Source organism: Rhinolophus sinicus, linkage group LG15, assembly GCF_036562045.2.
Source record: "Rhinolophus sinicus isolate RSC01 linkage group LG15, ASM3656204v1, whole genome shotgun sequence".
Taxonomy (NCBI): Eukaryota; Metazoa; Chordata; class Mammalia; order Chiroptera; family Rhinolophidae; genus Rhinolophus; species Rhinolophus sinicus.
This window is the reverse complement of record NC_133764.1, coordinates 11248845-11266876: the sequence shown is the minus strand read 5'-3', so window position 1 is coordinate 11266876 and position 18032 is coordinate 11248845. Positions and strand designations below refer to the sequence as shown.

Sequence of the window (18032 nt, the reverse complement as noted above, 5' to 3'; positions counted from 1 at the left end):
TTTCTTTTACCCTGAGACCCTCCCGGTTTTCCCTTCTCTTTGTTCACCCCACCCAACTTACATATTAATGTTCACTTAAAATCCACCTCTAAAGACAGATAATAGTCTAGCTTAATTAGAAAGGAAAACCCTGTATTCCCAGGGCTCAGACCCCACTCCATGTCCCACCCATTGATCTTGCTCCCAAAGCCAGAGGATTTCTCACCCCAGGTAGGAACCCCTGCCTCAGAGAAAATTCCCCTCTGTCGCCTAACTCTGCCTCCCTCTGCCCAACCCTAGTCCCCTCCTAGGAGACAGAGGGACAGAATAAACCCGCGCAAAGGGGAGGAGGACGAAGGTTTCAGCCGCCCAGACCGAACGGATCCTGCGCCCGGGTCTGAGTGGACCCCCAAGCCGGGTGGAGACGACCGGACGAGGCGAAGCTAGTGCTCGTCCGCCCCCTCGTGGAAGGAGCCAAACACTGCCGAGCTTTGACTACTTGCCGCGCTGGACCTCGGCGTCCCGCCAGCTTCCAAGCGTAGCCGACGGGCGGGTGCCCGAGGCCCTGGTGAGATGGGATTGGGGGAGGGCGAGCGGGCTATGGGCGGGAGTCTGTCTCTCTGGATCCCTAAAAGGATTCAGAAGGGAGTCGAGAGCAAGAGTCCGGACGCCTAGGTCTCCTGAGCGTCTCTTGGCCCTCACCCGGGGCTTTCCCCACCTCCTCGAGGGGAAGCAGCTGGCGGGGCCGTCCGGTCGCAGGACAATGGAGGGAAACGAACTAGAAATCATATCCGCCCTTTCCCTACCCCGCCTGGTCAGAGCCGCCCCCCTCCCCTTTTGTAGGCCCCGCAGAAGAACCTGTCATTCACACCATCCCTCCCGCTGTCTGAGACCCCACAGGAGCCCACTATCGCCTCCGCCCCAAACCTGGTGCTTCGTTGGGCTCCCCTTTATGTCCCATTATACCGTACACTGGAAAGGGAGTTTTGCTGTATTCACTCTCCTCTAACAGGCTCTTGGCACACCCTTCCAAAAGCCAATACACCAATTTTCGCTGTCCCAGTCCCCCGCCTATCCGACGATCCAGTCACCCATAGTTCCAACCTCGATATCCCCAACCTCCTCCCCAATCCCAGTGTCCCATACTTGGTTCCACTTTCGGTGACCCAAGACCCCTTAGGTTACGACCACCCAGCGTTTGAGGTCCCGCCCTAGAGCCGGAGACCCCGCCCTGGGATCGCCATCTGGAGAGCGAGGGAGGAAGGAAGGATACAGACCCAGGCGTTCACCCCACCTCCACCCCCGCCCCCGACATCCCGGCGAGATAAAGGAGCCGAGGCCAAGAGGGGAGAGAGACCCCGCCCCCCCCAGAAGAGAAGCCGCAGCCCCTGCAGGACGGGGGTAAGAACGAGAGACTGAGGGAACCAGACTCCTGGGTCCCCGAAGAGGGTTGGGGCTTGTTAATGATAGGAAGACTGAGGCCCCAAAATTGGGCTCAGCTAGGGATCGGGAAATAGATAGTAGTAGAATTCGTGGGTTGGGGGAGAGAGCTTCGATTGGGATTTGAAGGTGTGTGTACTGCATGTCATCTGGGGTCTCCAGGCAGGGTCGGACACCTGAGACTCAGGCGCGCAGTGAAGCAGGAGTGGGGGTGCTGGAAGGGCGCTAGGAGTCGAACTAAGGGCTGCGCGCAGGATTCCCAACGCCCGCCATCGACTTCGCGGTGTGGGAACCTTCGAATCTAGAGGCAGAAAGCGAGCGATGGTGTGGTCCAGGGCAGAAAAAAACAGGATGAATTAAGTGAGGCTCCGTGAGCCGGGGCCACGGGCTTGGTTCTAGTTGCACCTCAGGAGGAAGAAGCAAACTGTGAAAGGGAAGCCGTCTTAGGACTGCCTGGATCCCTGAGCCCTCTCCTTGGCACCCGCAGGCCTGCGGCGCGATGGGTTCCACCGCTACACCGGAGGGAGAGCTGGGCTATGTCCGCGAGTTCACTCGCCACTCCTCCGACGTGCTCGGCAACCTGAACGAGCTGCGCCTGCGCGGGATCCTCACTGACGTCACGCTACTGGTTGGCGGGCAACCCCTTCGAGCTCACAAGGCAGTTCTTATCGCCTGCAGGTTCGAGGGGAGCCTCATGGGGTGGAGTGGGACCAATTGGGAAAGGGGCGGAGCCATAAGGTCTTTGGGAGGGAATCCGAAGCCGAGCTTTACAGAGGCAAGAGGCGGAGCGTCCCGGAGTTGAGGCGGGGTAACAGTGGGGGAGGAGGCGGAGCTCTCTATGGGGTCTGGCTTTCTATAATGGTGTTTCTTATTTCCCTAGCCCCTAACTTGACCTATCTACCCTTTTTTCCAGTGGCTTCTTCTATTCAATTTTCCGAGGCCGTGCAGGAGTGGGGGTGGACGTGCTCTCCCTGCCCGGGGGCCCTGAAGCTGGAGGCTTCGCTCCTCTTCTGGACTTCATGTACACTTCGCGCCTACGCCTCTCTCCCACCACTGCACCAGCGGTTCTTGCGGCCGCCACCTACTTGCAGATGGAACATGTGGTCCAGGCATGCCACCGCTTCATCCAGGCCAGGTGAAGGAGCCCCAGCTCGGTGTTCTCTGTGGGTGAGGTGGTATCCCAGGTGTCAAGGGCAGAGGCCAAGATTAGGAAATAGCACTAATGTCCATCGCACTTTTCCCAGCTATGAACCTCTGGGCATCTCCCTGCGGCCCCTGGAAGCAGAACCCCCCACGCCCCCAACGGCCCCTCCACCAGGCAGTCCCAGGCGCTCCGAAGGGCACCCAGACCCACCTACTGAGTCTCGCAGCTGCAGTCAAGGCCCCCCTAGTCCAGGCAGCCCAGACCCCAAGGCCTGCAACTGGAAAAAGTACAAGTTCATCGTGCTAAACTCTCAGGCCTCCCAAGCAGGGAGCCTGGAGGGGGAGAGGAGTTCTGGTCAACTTTGCCCCCAAGCTGGGCTCCCCAGTGGAGATGAGGCTTCCAGCAGCAGCAGCAGTGAAGAAGGACACATTCCCGGTCCTCAGAGCAGGTACAGTAACTGGAACCCCAAGAATTTGTACTGGCTAGCCTCAGCTAGAAGGCAGAGCCATTGAGCCTGGGTGGTCAGGAGCAGGGAGTAAGGGAATGGGTTCCAGAGACACTAGCGCACCATAGGAAGTTGGCGGCCAGGCTTACTCAGTGGGGTGGGTCTTTGGCAGCACAATTGGATATGGCTTATTGGTCAATACTGACTCACTTCTGGAGGGTAGGCCTTTGGCTCCAAGTTCTCTAACAGAAAAGCAACTCCCGCTCCCCCCACCCCATTCACATAATCTCTCCTTCTCCTAACCTTTTACTCTGCCTAGGCTCTCTCCAACTGCTGCCACTGTACAGTTCAAATGTGGGGCTCCAGTCAATACCCTCTATCTCACACCCCGGGCTCAAGAGGCCACTGCATCACCCTCTGGACGGGCTGGTCCACCACCAGGTAAGAACCCCTCCTTTAACCTCCTTCAGGGATTTTCTCCTGTGGCTGCTCAAGGTCAATTTGGGCCAAAAGGCCTCAGGAAAGGCCTATTCCAACTATATACTGCAAATTAGGATCACCTAGGGAGCTTTTCAAAATCCCATTGCCCAGCTCACATCCCATAGATCAGAATGTCTGGAAGTAGGAGCCAAGCATCAGTATTTTTTAAAGCTTCCAATGAGTAGCCGTGTTTGGGAACTTCTGGCCTATTCCCATCCAAGGCTGAGTGGTCAGCCCAGGGCTTGGCAGGGCCTCTCTGGCAAGCTGTCATCCAGAGTGGTACAACAGTGGAGAGAGAAACAGAAACTTCCACCCACTAGCAGAGGCCTCCACCTACCAACACCACTGTTGAAGAGATTAGCAGAGTACTCTGGAGGCAGACATGGAGCCTTCTTAACTAACCATGTAACCTCGAGTAAGTCAACTGAGCCCTAGAAGACTTAACAGTAAATTGGGGAAAAGAAAACCTACTACTGTGTGGTTTGAGGATTCCATGATTATTGTCATTACCCACTCTCCTCCCCAGGAAGTGAATTTTTCGGCTGCCAGAACTGTGAGGCTGTGGCTGGGTGCTCATCAGGGCTAGACCCCTTGGCTCCTGGGGATGAGGACAAGCCCTACAAGTGTCAGCTCTGCCGGTCTGCTTTCCGCTACAAGGGCAACCTGGCCAGCCACCGCACGGTGCACACAGGTAGGGGATGAGGAGGGAAGAGAGGGCCCCTGGCCGTCATGCCCACAAATGTCCTCGGGCCAAGTCCCCGACCTCCCTTCCTCTCTGCCTCCAGGGGAAAAGCCCTACCACTGCTCCATTTGCGGAGCCCGCTTTAACCGGCCGGCAAACCTGAAAACGCACAGTCGCATCCATTCGGGAGAGAAGCCCTATAAGTGTGAGACGTGTGGCTCGCGCTTCGTACAGGTACAGAGCCAGTCTCAGAGCCGGCTCCAAGGCAAATTTGCAAGAGGGCAGGGCGGGCCGCAGGGGGACGGTTCTAGCCCTCCCAGGGGCGCGGTCTGAGGTCTCCTCCGCTCTCAGGTAGCGCATCTGCGCGCGCACGTGCTGATCCACACTGGGGAGAAGCCCTATCCTTGCTCTACCTGCGGAACTCGCTTCCGCCACCTACAGACCCTCAAGAGCCACGTTCGCATCCACACAGGCGAGAAACCTTACCACGTGAGTACCCGACTTGGCCTGGCCCAAAGTCTTAGAATTACGTCCCATTTTCCTAGCGGCGGGGCTCGGAGAGAGGAGCGTGCCTAGTGGTCACCAGATCTCTTCAAAATGGGCGGTGCCCTGGAAGAGTCCAGGCGCGAAAGGGGCGGGGCCGGGGAAGGACGTGAGAAAGGGGCGAGGATGGAGGTGGGAATAGGCAGGTATATAATTTAGGGTCCTGGACTGGACAATATGCTACTGTAAAGGAGGTAGCTAACAGATGGAAAAAACGTTTGCTGAAGAGGGGGGCGCCTATCTTCTTGTCCTCTCCTTGAGGATTTGGGAGGACTAAAATCTTCTGTTTGGCGGAGAGCTGGACAGTTCTCCCTCGATCAACACCTAAAAGGTGGTTGTGGATGGAGAGGGACCTGATCTGGCTGTCCCCCCCACAGTGCGACCCCTGCGGCCTGCATTTCCGGCACAAGAGTCAACTACGACTGCATCTGCGCCAGAAACACGGAGCTGCTACCAACACCAAAGTGCACTACCACATTCTGGGGGGGCCCTAGCTGAGCGATGGCCGACCCCACTCACTTGCTGGAAGAAGGGAAAGGGGCCAGCCCACACCTAGTTTCTCTGGCAGACTTGGGCATGGGGGTGTGTAAGGCCCCTCCAGTATCAGAAACTGCCACCACCTTAATTTCTCACTGGGGAGAGCTGGGGTGGCAGATCCCAGTTTGATTTGCCTGTTTTGCTGGTCAAAACCTCTTCCCCACAATCAAAATTGTTTCTGAGGAGAAAGCTAGGAGCTGGGGGAAGGAGAGACTGGAGGCCCCTGTTATCTTAAGGGAACAGTCCTCTACCTGCAACCCTCATCTTTCGATTTATCTGTAAATATAATTTATTGAGGCCTTTGGGTGACACCAGGGCCTTCATTGTATTGCATTTCCCACCTCCCTCTTCCACAAGTGTGATCAAAAGTGACCTGAAACAGAATGTGAGGTCACAGCTCTGCTGGCAGAGATTAGCACTTGGCTGTCTACTTTGGCTTAAATGTTTTATATTATTATCGCCATAACTTTTATCTTTAGAGTAGTTCTTTCTCCCATTTGTTTGCTTGTTGGTTTGTTTAAAATGGAGAAAGGGGTTCTCTGTGTCCTGTCCTTCCAATTCTAGGTCTGGAACCTTTATTTGTTCTAGGGCAGCTCTGGGAACATGTGGGTTTGTGGAGTTGGGTCAGGAACCCTCTCTGGTATTCTGGATATTATAAGTTATCTAGTAGGCTAGAACAGGGTAGACTTTTTTCTCTGTTCTTCAAGGGTTATGGGAACCTTTATGGTGAGCCTGAAATGGGAGGTAATAAATGCCTCCTGAGGGCTGTGGGTGTGGCACCTTTGTCAGTCTTGGAACTGGGGGGATGACTAGAGCTTTCTCTCATGCTCCTGATTGTCCCATTAGTCTGGTCACCTAGGTTTGACTCTGCTGTGTCTGTCATGATAGAGCCCACAATCCTCCCCCTAGGGCCTGTTCTTAGCACTGAGTTGATCCCTCCATGAAGGAGAGGTCTGAAATTCCTTATCAGAGATGATGCAGCCTTTTCTGGTATTGCCCAGTCTCTAAGAATGTTATGACCTAGGGGAGAATTTTGAAACTCTTTATCTTGACTAAACAGTAAAGAGTCATGTGACCAGTCCTTTACTGTAGAGGCATCTGGGCTTGGATGTTCCTTAGGGTTCTCTTTACCTGAGACAAACCCCTTCTTCCTTCAGTGGGTTTTTGGACTTCTGGCAAATGTCCAGATTCTAGAAACTTCTTTGCCTCTAGAAGTCACAAGTGCTTGGTAACTTTCTTACCTTAGAAAAGCTGGGTCTGTGACCTGGTCTGTCCATCACTGCATTTCTGTCTGGAACCAGTGAATGCATTAGAACCTTCCACAGGGAGAATAAAGGGGTTGAGTTCCATTTTGAATTTGCTATAGTTTGGGATTATGATTGGGATTACTGTTGGGATTAGAGATTTAGAAGATTTAAAAGACTGATTGATTGATGGACCTTCTAGTGGACCAAGTATCCAGGTAGAATTAAGAGGTTGGTCGAGGGGTGCAGTCTCTGGTTTGGCCAAGTAGGTAGAAAGTTAGGACTGGGGTTGCCTCTTAATTGGATGGAATGTCTGTAATATTAGATGACACTCTGAAGCCTTGATTTATAATCCTGCCCCTTTTGCTCTGGAGCCTATTTGATTATGGGTCATAGGGTAGAGGGTAAGAAGCACTTTGAATTTTGGGGGAGGAGCTTCCTCAAGATAGGTCAGTACTAGTGGCTGTCACTTGGGGACTGGTGAGAAAGCTTCTCTTCTCCCTTTTACTCCCCTCTGCAGACTGGAAGGAGGGAGTTGGGAAGCAGAGGAGAGATAAGAAAAGGAACCACGATTTTTTTTTTTTTTTTAGCAGACTGGATGGGCAGGTGGAGAGTGCCTAGGGGTGGAGATATTAGATCTTGCAAGATCAGAATCATGGAATAAAGAAGCCTCTCTGTGCTGCCTGCTGTGTCCTGGGTTCTTGCTTGGGTGATCTGGGGACTGGGTGAAGCTGGGGAAAGAAGGTTCTTCCCTCCTGGAGACCATCTTGGATTCTGCTCATTCCATTGTCCCATACCCCCAGACATTTTAAATGGTCCTTTTTCTCCCCTGCCCGTGCTTTCCGGCTCATTGTGTAGGAACCAATGACTTCATGAAGTTTCTCCGGAGCCACCTGCATCCTGCTGTTCTGAAGTCACTTCCTGCCTGAAGTGTGGAGGTGGCAGGGAGAAACCAGGAAGCCACTAATAATACCAAGAGGCTGAGGATGCATCTGTGCTGGGACACCCCCTACCATCACCACTAACACCACCACCACCACCATCACCACCACCACCAAGGAAAATGGATAGGACTTGGGTCCCATGAGAATAATATGGGCTAGAGGTGGCAGTGAGAAGGCTGTGTAGTTCGAGCCAATATGCCAATTCTATTCCTCCCCCAGCAATGGTGTCTTGGAATCTATCTATTGACCAGTACATGTTTCTCTCTCATCCTTTCCCTGTCCTATCTGTGTCCTGTGTGCACAGCTCTGTTCTTCCCTGTGAGCAGAGGGTAGAGGGCCACTGATTCTGGTAAATTACCTCCCTTTTGGACTTAAATTACTTATCTGTGAAATAAGTCCATTAACACGGTCTCTGCAGTTCCTTCCAATATTTACAGCTTGTGGTTGTGTTTCTCAGTCTTTTAAAACCCGTGACCTGGATTAGATTTTTAAAAAGCAAAAAATGAAACAACTAAATTACAACTTTCCTTCTTCTCCCACTACAGCTTATCCCCTGTTGAAAATGAGACCAGCTAATATTACTTAACTCCTGCTACATGTCAGGCCCTAAACTAAGCATTTTAATGCATAGGTTATCTAATTCAACTTACCTGAAAACCCTACAAAGTAGGTGCTATTATTATCCCCAATTTACAGAAAGGGAAACCCACTATGACGTTCAGTATCTTGGCCAAGTCATTAAGTGATGAAGCCAAGACTGGAACTTTGATTCTAAAGACTGTGCTCTTAACCACTGTGTTATACCACCACACCAACTCTACATCATTGGCATATTCCCCACCACCCAAAGTTTTGACTTTACTTACCAAAAAAAAAACCAATTTGGGATATGATTATTTTTATTTCCCACATATAAAATTATAAGGCTTAATATACTTTCAAAATTACATAGCCTCCCTCCCCCCTCCACTCCCCACATGTCTGGGTATGACCACTTGAGTCTAAGTTTCAAGGTCAGGGTCCTGGGTAGTTTAAATTATAATGAAGAAACAGAAAGCCAGGCCATTAGTGCTATATAAGGTAGAGGTACTGGGTACTAGTTGGGTCGGAAGGGTCCACTGCTCCAGTAGTCATGGTTTGTCTCTTTATCTAATCATGAAATCAAAAACTGGTTAGAAAGTGGTTGTTACTAGAAGGACAGAACAGAAGAAAGGGTTCCAGTCCCAATGAAGGGGTAGGTGATGCTGGTAGGACCCACCCTTCCTCTCCCCAGTTATTTTTGGTTTCTGTGACCTGTAGGTTTCCTGTTAGTGGCAACAAGCTGCAGAAATGAACACCAGGAATCCAACAACCCGTTCCCTTGTCTCTTCCCTTGGCCTTTGAACCCCTCAGGGATCCAGGCATCTAGATTCTAGTGGCCTCAGGAGCTGGGCCAGGTATTTTGTTTGAGTCTCATCTCATTACCCTCTGCTCGCCTCCACCTGGACTTGCAACTCCTCATTAAGTGAGTGTTTTCCTTTCCCGAACCAGTTTATCCACCACCAACCCCCCTGTACTCCTTACATGCGGGTCCCGCTGCTGAAATCTGGACGAATTGGCGTGCTAGGTGGACAGGAAACGGAAGCAGCCTCCTGAGGTCCCCGCGTCCTGCATCTGAATCGGCCTCCTAAAGTTCCCCCTTGATGCATGCTCTCCACTCTAGGCGCGGGTCCAGAACAATGCTCTAAACCCTGCCCTGCCTTTCCGGCTTTGTCCCTGCTCAGGAGACCCTGCTCAGGAGTCCCTGCTCAGGAGTCACGCGTACTCATTGGCGAGCTACGCTAGGCTGACCAGGTGCTGACACTTGCAATGAAAAAATTGATAATCCACACGGAGAATGGCTCGCTTCAAGGGTGGGGCCCAAACCCAGTGCTGCCTCCCGGCTGTTCCACCGAACGCCGGCCCACGCCCAGATCTGTCCCGCCCTGGCCTCTAATTCTCTACGAGCCGCCAGCAGAGCCACGCCCCCAGGCGCTGGTCTCCCCAGCAAGCACCCGCTTGTTCACACCAACGTCGCCTGGGTAGGAGAAAAGCGCAGGCACCTCACGCAGCCTCTCTGCAGCTTTCAAACCCTCGTCTGTAGCTTCCTCTCTACCAGCCTTTCATCCCCTGCGCGACCCCAAGCCGTCCGTTCGTCCGGCTGGCTGGCTGGCTGGGTGGGTGGAGAGAGGTGGAGCGTCCTGAGCCCTGCTCCCGCGGGGGCTCTTACTCGTGGTGGCAGCTGTTACCTCCCTGATGGCGCGTAGGGCCGAGCCCCCCGACGGGGGCTGGGGCTGGATGGTGGTGCTCGCAGCGTTCTTCCAGTCTGCGTTGGTGTTCGGGGTGCTCCGTTCCTTCGGGGTCTTCTTCGTGGAGTTTGTGGCGGCCTTTGAGGAGCAGGCAGCGCGCGTCTCCTGGATCACCTCCATAGGAATCGCGGTGCAGCAGTTTGGGAGTGAGTGCTGTGCCTGGGTCCGGTGTCCTGCGACCCTCGGAAGGAAGAGGGGATGCGGGGATAGAAAAGGAAGGGAGGGGGTGCGGCGTGCTTGAGAAGGACGCCTGAGATCCTCTCACAGAACGATTTCCTCTTCCCCAGGCCCAGTGGGCAGTGCCCTGAGCACGAAGTTTGGGCCCAGGCCCGTGGTGATGGCTGGGGCCATCTTGGCTTCGCTGGGGATGCTGCTCGCCTCCTTTGCTACCTCCTTGACCCACCTGTACCTGAGTATTGGGCTGCTCTCAGGTGAGACCCTGAGCACAGGCAGAAAAATCAAATGCCTGAGTCTTTGGCCTCTGGGCTATCACCTTCTTCCTGCTCTTTCCAAAAGACTTAGGGAGAAGCTGAGAGAAAGTTTTAAATAGCACCTCTGTCCCAAAGGGAATTTTTAAGAGGGATGACTAAATTGATAAACATGGTGGGGCAATTAGGAAATTTAGAGATGACAAGTCAGTCCAGAATGTTTATCTATATATATATATTAAAAAAAAAAATTTTTTTTTCAACTGGGGAACTGTTTTTCCAGGACCCATCAGCTCCATGTCAAGTCGTTGTTTTCAGTCTAGTTGTGGAGAGCACAGCTCACTGGCCCATGTGGGAATCCAACCAGCGACCCTGGTGTTATGAGCACTGCGCTCTAACCACTGAGCCAAACCGGCCGCCCCAGTCCAGAATGTATTAATACAAGCCCCAAGTTAGTAGGACTAGAGTATTAAAAGGAAAAATTACATACTGTAAAGTTGTGTCAGGTACTGTGGATGTGAAATAGATATTATTATCCTATTTACAGATGAATCAAGGCTTTAGAAGCTTATGCAACTTGGGAAATGAAGATCACACAGCCAGAAATGGTAGAAACCAGGTCTGACTCCAAAATTCTGTGCTAGTTACTTTACAAACATTATATCCAAACCTCCACAGTCCCATAAAGTATATTACCCCCATTTTTTGGATGAGGAGATCGAGTCTGGGCGATTAAGTAAAATACACAAGGTCATACAGCTAGAAAGTCTCAAAGCTAGGATTGTAACCCAGGCCTGTGCTACATTCTGCTATTGGGCAGTGTTGGGGTTACTGGGTACCCAAACCTCCCTAAGAGTCCCCAACCTCCATTTCTTCCTTTTTAACAGGCTGTGGCTGGGCCTTGACCTTCACTCCGACCCTGGCCTGCCTGTCCCGTTACTTCTCTCGCCGGCGATCCCTGGCCATGGGGCTGGCACTGACAGGCGTGGGGCTGTCTTCCTTTGCCTTTGCCCCACTCTTCCAATGGCTGCTCAGCCACTATGGCTGGCGGGGTGCCTTACTGCTGGTGTCTGCCTTCTCCCTCCACCTGGTGGCCTGTGGTGCTCTCCTCCGCCCACTCTCCCTAACTGAGGACTCTGCCATGGGAGGTCCTGGGGCCCAACTTGCCTTCCTTCTCTGTCATGGCCCCTTCCTCCGTTACACTGTTGCCCTCACCCTGATCAACACTGGCTACTTCATTCCCTACGTGCACCTAGTGGCCCATCTCCAGGACCTGGGTTGGGATCCACTGCCTGCTGCCTTTCTACTCTCAGTGACTGCTATTTCTGACCTTACGGGGCGTGTGGTTTCTGGGTGGCTAGGGGATGCAGTCCCATGGCCTGTGGCACGACTTCTGACGCTCTGGACTGCGCTGACTGGGGTGTCACTGGCCCTGTTCCCTGTTGCTCAGGCTCCCACAGCCCTGGTGACTCTGGCTGTGGCCTATGGCTTCACATCAGGGGCCCTGACCCCAGTGGCCTTCTCCGTGCTGCCTGATCTGGTGGGGAATGGAAGGATATACTGTGGCCTTGGACTGGTGCAGATGGTAGAGAGCATCGGGGGGCTGCTGGGGGCCCCTCTGTCAGGTAAGGGGAATGGGGTTTCCAGGTGGGCCAGGATTGCTGTATCATACCATTTGGGGAGGGGACTATTTACATTAGAGTGGATATAAATATTGCTGTCTGATATGGTATACTACATGGCCTGTATAGCCAATCATAGCAGCACTGAAGTAGGTCCATGGGACAAAGAAATTGGGGCTGTGGAAAGACTAAAAGGAGCTATGTGGAATCCTTGGTAGGGTACCTGCAGCTTGGGTTTTCAGAGGGTCTGGCTACCTGGCCAGACATAACATGTCACTGCCCTTTCCCTTGGTCCATTGGGCCCCAGCCCAAATGTCTGAGTCATCTGACCAAAGTTCTCAAGATCCCAGAACCTTCAGACCTGTAACATTTTCCTCTTAACTATTAACTGAAGGTGTAGAAGGGAGGGCCACAATTGCCAGAAAGAAAGGCAGAGGTGCGCCTGATTCGATTTGGATCCCCAAATCTTCACTGGCTGGTTTGGAGGTCCTTTTTGAAGACGGGAAGGTGATTGAAATTACCTTTTGAAGCCTGTTGGGAAACCAGAGTTCTCAAGGTCATTCAGTCCTATGTTAGGAGTTCTAACTCTTCCAAGGTGATGGGTTAAGGATTATTTTCTTGCCTGCACCCAAAAATGTGTCTGAGCCATCAGTCTAAGGAAATAGATCACCCATGAGTATTCTTTTTCTCTCTTGGACATAGGCTATCTCCGGGATGTGACAGGCAACTACACAGCTTCTTTTGTGGTGGCTGGGGCCTTCCTTCTTGCAGGGAGTGGAGTTCTCATCACTCTGCCGCACTTCTGCTCCTCATCTACCTCCAAGTCTCAGGACCTTGTAATAGAGGCACTGGATACCAAAATCCCTTTGCCCAAGGAAGGGCTGGGAGAGGACTGAACTCCAAAAAGGGGCTGTCAGATCCAAAAAGCCAGAGGTTGGCAGCTCCAGGTCTTCTCCTGCCCTATCCTGATGCCCCCAGAACCACAGTGCCTTAAGCATCTTGATCTGTCTTCTGCCACAGCAGGCGCGGGGCTCCTGCGATGTGTGTGCCAACCCTTTGTATTTTGTTGAGGACTCCTATCTCTTCTTTGCGCCCAAAACCTTTTCTGCAGGATCCAGGAGTTCAGCCTGCTCCATTGAGCTGTGAATCAGCTGTGGAAATCAAAGGCCAAGAGACTTACTATGTTTTACAAGTGATCTTTGGTGTTGCCTACTAAGTTTCTTCTCTGAAGACAGATGTTTGGGCAAGAGGGATGCTCCTTTGAGATAAAACTGAATAAGAAAACTGGGTAATAAACAGAATCCCAGAAAGAGCCCATATGCTTGGGTTGGTGAATGGGGTCACGGCTTGAGGGGTGGAGGGGAGGTGGCCAAGAGCTCTGGTGACCCAGAGATTTTAACCCTGGACTCTGCTCTGTGGATTACAGTTCCTCCCACTTTCCCACTGACCTCCCTCTTTCCCACTATCTCCTGTGTCTTAGAAAAGAAATTAAGAGAATGGTGGGGACACAGTGTGTGTGTGTGTGTGTGTGTGTGTGTGCGCGCGCGCGCATGTGCATGTAGGGGGGTAGTTTGGGAGAGGGAGTTAAAGCTGAGAGAGCTGAAGTCTGGGTCTAGGATTCTTGTACTTATCTCAGGCCAGTAGAAGGACATTGAGATTCAGGAAAGAATTTTGAGTAAGTGAAATGAGGATGGAGCAGGTAGCACCCATGAGCCCCCCTCCCTCCCCAAACAAATTGAAGCTGACAGGCAGACAACTTCTCAAAGATTCCCTGTTATATTGGCAACAACTTAGGTACAGAGAAATGGACTGGCTGAACAGATAGATACCCTTCCGCTCCCCCAGGGCTTAGTGTTTCTTTCAATCAGCTTTTTTGAATATCTAAAGTAGAATGTTTTCAGCATCCTAGATTGGTTAACAATTGGAGCTTGCAGGAAAACCAGAAATTCTTTATTGGGGGATGGGCTCAAACCAAAAGAAAATGGTCAACAAGCAGTGTCTAGAGTGGAGTGAGGGTTTCCTGGGGAGAGCAGGGCAACTTGAGGAATGGGGAGCAGCTCCCCCCTCTCAGAGGGTGCGGTGGCTGGACTCGAGGCTGGATGGCACGAGGGCATCGCCCCAGGCAGTCCCATGTAGATGAAGCTGCCAGAGAGGACCAAAGAGCCACACACGAGGAAGGAGATGGTGAAGTCTCCTGTCTCATCTCTTAGGAAGCCTGAGAGGAAGGGGAAAGGAATTTAGAGGCCTCAGATCCCAGGGGCAGAGGATGTTGGGGAGGTGAAATGGTGGCTCAGGTCCTTACCTGACAGGGGAGGGCCCAGAAGCCCCCCAAGGCTCATCAGCATCATCACCAGCCCCGTGGCCTGTACAACACCTTCGATGCCCACTAGCCCCGGAAGCACACCGAAAACCAGTGGGGCGTAACCGCCTGCGCTCAGCCCGTAGGCCCCAGCTGTGGCCAGCAGAAAGCCCCCCCAGCCCTCCTTGTTTCCCACTACCGGCACCAGCCCCACGGCCAGCAGCCCCAGTCCTGTCAGAGCCCCAAACACCGCAAGAAGCCGTGTGAGGGGTACCCAGCCCTGGTCCGCCAGCCACCCACAGACCAGCCGGGCGCCTGCATCTGCCACCGCCGCCACCGCCACCACCAGCGCTGCTCCATACCCTGCCAGGCCCTGGTCTAAAGCGTGAGGGGCCAAGTGCACGTAAGGGACGAAGTACCCACCCCCCACCATGGCTGTGCCCAGAGCAAAAACTAAGAAGGAGCGGCGAGTGAAGAGACCTAGGCCGAGGGCAGCTAGGGGTCCGTGGGGTGGTGCTGGAGGGTCGCCAGGAAGCGCTAGGGGTCGCAGAAGGGCGCCACAGGGAGTGAGGTGGAGGGTAATGGCACCAAGGAGGAGCAGAGCCCCCCGCCAGCCGAAAGTATGCAGGAGGAGCTGCAAGGCGGGCGCCAGGAGCAGCGAGGAGGCCCCGCTGCCCGTGAGGGCCAGCCCCACAGCCAAGACTCGACGGCGGGAGAAGTAACGGGAGAGGGTCCCGACGGCAGGGGCAAACACCAGGGCCCAGCCAGAACCTGTGAATGGGTAAGATGGGGTGAGGACCAGGGATGCCTGCCCCAATAATCCCAGTCCTGCTCCTTGGAGGGGGACGCTGTCCAGTTGGCTTCCAGCCCCCAACAAGCTCCTGTTTTCACCATTACCCCATAAAGACCCGGGTATCCTCTCCCCTCACCAGCAAGGACGCCCAGACCAAGGTAGAGGTGTAGCAGACTGCCGGCAAAAGCCGAGAAGATGAAGCCGAGTGAGGTAAGGATGCCCCCAACCATCACCACCGGGCGTGCTCCCCAGCGGGTGCTCAGTGCGCTGCCCACTGGGCCTAGAAGGAGGCAGAGTAAACGGAAGACACGCCCCTGGGCCCCAAAACTCGATTCAACACTTCTCATTGGCTGTTTGCCTAGACCTAAAACTCTTCCCCCAGCCTAATAGCTCCTCCCTTTAACCTCATGACTGTCTCTTCTAGAACTTCGTTCCACCCGTCGCCCTTTCTCAGGTTATCTGGTAATCAGGTGGGTCCCCCACCACTACACTCAACGACTCCTTCACCCCATTCCCGCCTCCCACCTCGGGACCCTCCCTCACTGGCTGCCTGTTGCACGGCTAGGGCCAGGGCGCTGACCCACGCAGTGTCCTGAGCAGTTCGGTCAAAGTGCTCTGCGAGGTCGGGGAGGGCAAGGCCCAGGGAACGCAACAACCCGTAGGAGAGCCCATTCACCACGAAGGCTGCGGCCGCCACCACCCAGCCCCAGCCCCCGTCTGGAGGGCCGGCCAGCTTGGGGGTCATCATCGCCGTCTGGGGGAAGAGGGAACACCTGTGAATGAAGTCTCCATGTCTGTGCCTCTTCTAGGGACCTGGCATCCCTGACACCCAGCCTCTGGCTGCTGCTTGCCCAGGGAGGGCTCGTCACCCTGAGCACGATAGGGCTGGGGCGGAGGGAGCAGGAGCTGGGCCTGGGGATAGAATTCCTGGGTACGCGTGAGGTACCGGGACTGGGTGACATCCTGGCCTGGGACTCCCCCTCCCCCACACTCCTTATCCCTTACCCGATCTCTCCGGGCGATGGGGGGAGGGAAAGGGCGAGGAATGGCTCTGCCTGATTTCTCCCCGTTTCCTGTGCAGGACGGTCCACAGAGGGGTGTGTGTGCAGAGAGGGAGCCCAACTTGGCCGGCTGTCGCCGTAAACAGATCACTGCGGGGGGCCTGAGCCACCTGGGACACGGTGGTACGCAGGGCGGAGGCGAGTTGAGACAGCCAATCCGCGGAGCCCAGGGTGAGGCCAGAAGCTGAGTCCCACGGGGATTAAATCTCTCTCTCTCTCTCTCTCTCTCTCTCTCTCTCTCTCTCTCTCTCTCGCTCGGAAATTAAATTACACAGACACACACACACACACAGACACACAGACACACACACACACACACACACACACACACACACACACACACACGAGCCCCCGAAAAAGCGAGGAAAGAATGCCACCCCGCCCATGGCCACACATCTGCTGCCTGCTGCATACGGAGAAGACGTGTGGATTGCAATCCCCAGCAAGCCCAAGGTTGGTAGGCAACGCACTGAAACAGGGGTGGTCCCCCAAGGCCTGAGGCAATGAGTAGTTTTGTTCTCAGGAAACGTTGCTGGAAGGCCACGTAAATCTTGGCTATCAAATTACAGACCTCCACTGAGTGCTTATTGCGTGCTCTACAAGAATATGCCCTCAAAGATTCAAGGGAAGGAAAAGGACTCCCTTATTATGTATGAGGGGCTGTGAGGTGCCAGGCGATTTTTACACATGTCCTCTCTTCATCCTCACAATAACCCTGTGATGATGGTGCCATCCTCATTTTACAGATGAAGTAACTGAAGCTTCCAGAGGAGGTGACTTGTCCAAAATCACCCAGTAAATAATGGTGAAAATATTTGAATTTGGGTCTGTCCAACTGTGGGACCATACAAGGAGAACAGACCTACGACTGAAACAGAATTTGCCACAGTGGAAGGACATGATGGCCTGGAGACGGTTTGATTCCAAATTGGCCTGCAAATGGCAGAGCCTTTTCAGAGCCAAAGAGTTTATAATTCTAAGATAGGGTTTACTGGGAAAAGAAAGGATCCTTGTGATTGGAATTGCTAAAGATTTAGTGATTAGAATTTTAAAAACAAAGTAAGAAATCCAAGAATTGGTACTGATTTCTTGAAAAACTTCATAAAAATTATCCTTTTGACATTAGGATTAAGGTTACCATTGCTTTACTTCAGCTATTTGAATCAAGAGATGTGTTCTTTAATTATGAAACAATATCAGAAAATTCAGCTACTTACAATTTGAAGCATGTATCACCCAAAAGCCACATGATGGCAGTACTTCCCAATTGTTGAGAAATATCTGCAAGTAAAGAAAACAACAGCTTAAGTAGTGAAACTGTAAACCTAACAAACACAGCCTGACCTTGATTACTCTATTGACAATAGGAGGGGGGGAAAAACTCAATTTATGAGGTCTGACAATTAAGTTTGTGAACTTGTTGCAACGATGTTGCTAACCTTTTTTGATATCAGAGGGATTGTTCATTATGAATTTGTACCAACTGGACAAACAGTTAACCAAGTTTACTATTTGGAAGTGCTAAAAAGGCTATGTGACAAACTTTCTGCCAATAATTCATAGCTCTTACATTATAACAATGCACCAGCTCACACAGCACTGTCTGTGAGGGAGTTTTTAACCAGTAAACAAATAACTATTGGAACACCCTCCCTACTCACCTGATCTGACCCCAAATGACTTCTTTCTTTACCTGAAGATAAGGGAAATATTAAAAGGAAGACATTTTGATGACATTCAGGACTTCAAGGGTAATATGACGATGGCTCTAACGGCCATTCCAGAAAAAGAGTTCCAAAATTGCTTTGAAGGGTGGACTAGGCGCTGGCATCGGTGCATAGCTTCCCAAGGGGAGTGCTTCAAAGGTGACTGTAGTGATATTCAGCAATGAGGTATGTAGCAATTTTTCTAGAATAAGTTTGCGAACTTAATTATCTGACTTTGAACTTTGAGTGTAAAGCCTTTCACAACTAAAAGTAGACCCAGGATACATTTCCATTCCATTTCCCTCCTCTTTCATATACCCTTCCACCAGCCGTAGTGTCTTACCTGCTCCATGGACAT

At 52.6% G+C, this 18032-nt stretch overlaps 3 protein-coding genes across 10 annotated transcripts in view; 2 read left to right on the top strand and 1 right to left on the bottom strand.

The window, feature by feature from the left end:
* The first annotated feature begins 833 nt into the window (after positions 1 to 833).
* BCL6B (BCL6B transcription repressor) lies at positions 834 to 7847 on the top strand. Of its 2 annotated transcripts, none has more exons than XM_019719208.2 (9): positions 834 to 1380; positions 1907 to 2097; positions 2333 to 2554; positions 2664 to 3011; positions 3328 to 3449; positions 4015 to 4179; positions 4274 to 4404; positions 4522 to 4659; positions 7353 to 7847. In XM_019719208.2, exons 2-9 carry the CDS (start codon positions 1919 to 1921, stop codon positions 7368 to 7370), a joined length of 1323 nt encoding a protein of 440 aa, XP_019574767.1. In that variant the 5' UTR covers positions 834 to 1380; positions 1907 to 1918; the 3' UTR covers positions 7371 to 7847. The 2 variants fall into 2 exon arrangements, with proteins under 2 accessions (XP_019574767.1, XP_019574765.1); XM_019719206.2 differs by lacking the exon at positions 7353 to 7847 and adding an exon at positions 5091 to 7177 and having other exon boundaries at positions 838 to 1380.
* A 1865-nt stretch (positions 7848 to 9712) lies between these two features.
* Positions 9713 to 13128, top strand: SLC16A13 (solute carrier family 16 member 13). Of its 2 annotated transcripts, none has more exons than XR_012492234.1 (4): positions 9713 to 9911; positions 10053 to 10196; positions 11081 to 12410; positions 12518 to 12643. XR_012492234.1 is itself a non-coding variant. In XM_019719220.2 (4 exons), exons 1-4 carry the CDS (start codon positions 9713 to 9715, stop codon positions 12709 to 12711), a joined length of 1275 nt encoding a protein of 424 aa, XP_019574779.2. In that variant the 3' UTR covers positions 12712 to 13128. The 2 variants fall into 2 exon arrangements, 1 of the variants encoding a protein (XP_019574779.2); XM_019719220.2 differs by having other exon boundaries at positions 11081 to 11818; positions 12518 to 13128.
* The window catches only part of SLC16A11 (solute carrier family 16 member 11), a 52481-nt gene continuing 47569 nt past the window's right edge, over positions 13121 to 18032 (bottom strand). For 3 of the 6 annotated variants that reach the window (XM_074320110.1, XM_074320108.1, XM_074320109.1), the window contains 5 exons: positions 17186 to 17249; positions 15451 to 15661; positions 15044 to 15187; positions 14118 to 14885; positions 13121 to 14030 (listed from right to left, as the gene is read on the bottom strand). In XM_074320110.1, the coding sequence (XP_074176211.1) occupies positions 13801 to 14030; positions 14118 to 14885; positions 15044 to 15187; positions 15451 to 15661; positions 17186 to 17197 (1365 nt within the window). In that variant the 5' untranslated portion in view covers positions 17198 to 17249 and the 3' untranslated portion in view covers positions 13121 to 13800. Of the gene's footprint in view, positions 14031 to 14117; positions 14886 to 15043; positions 15188 to 15450; positions 15681 to 15912; positions 16052 to 17185; positions 17250 to 18032 lie in introns of those variants that run through there. The other 3 variants (XM_019719217.2, XM_019719218.2, XM_074320112.1) reach the window with 3 other exon arrangements.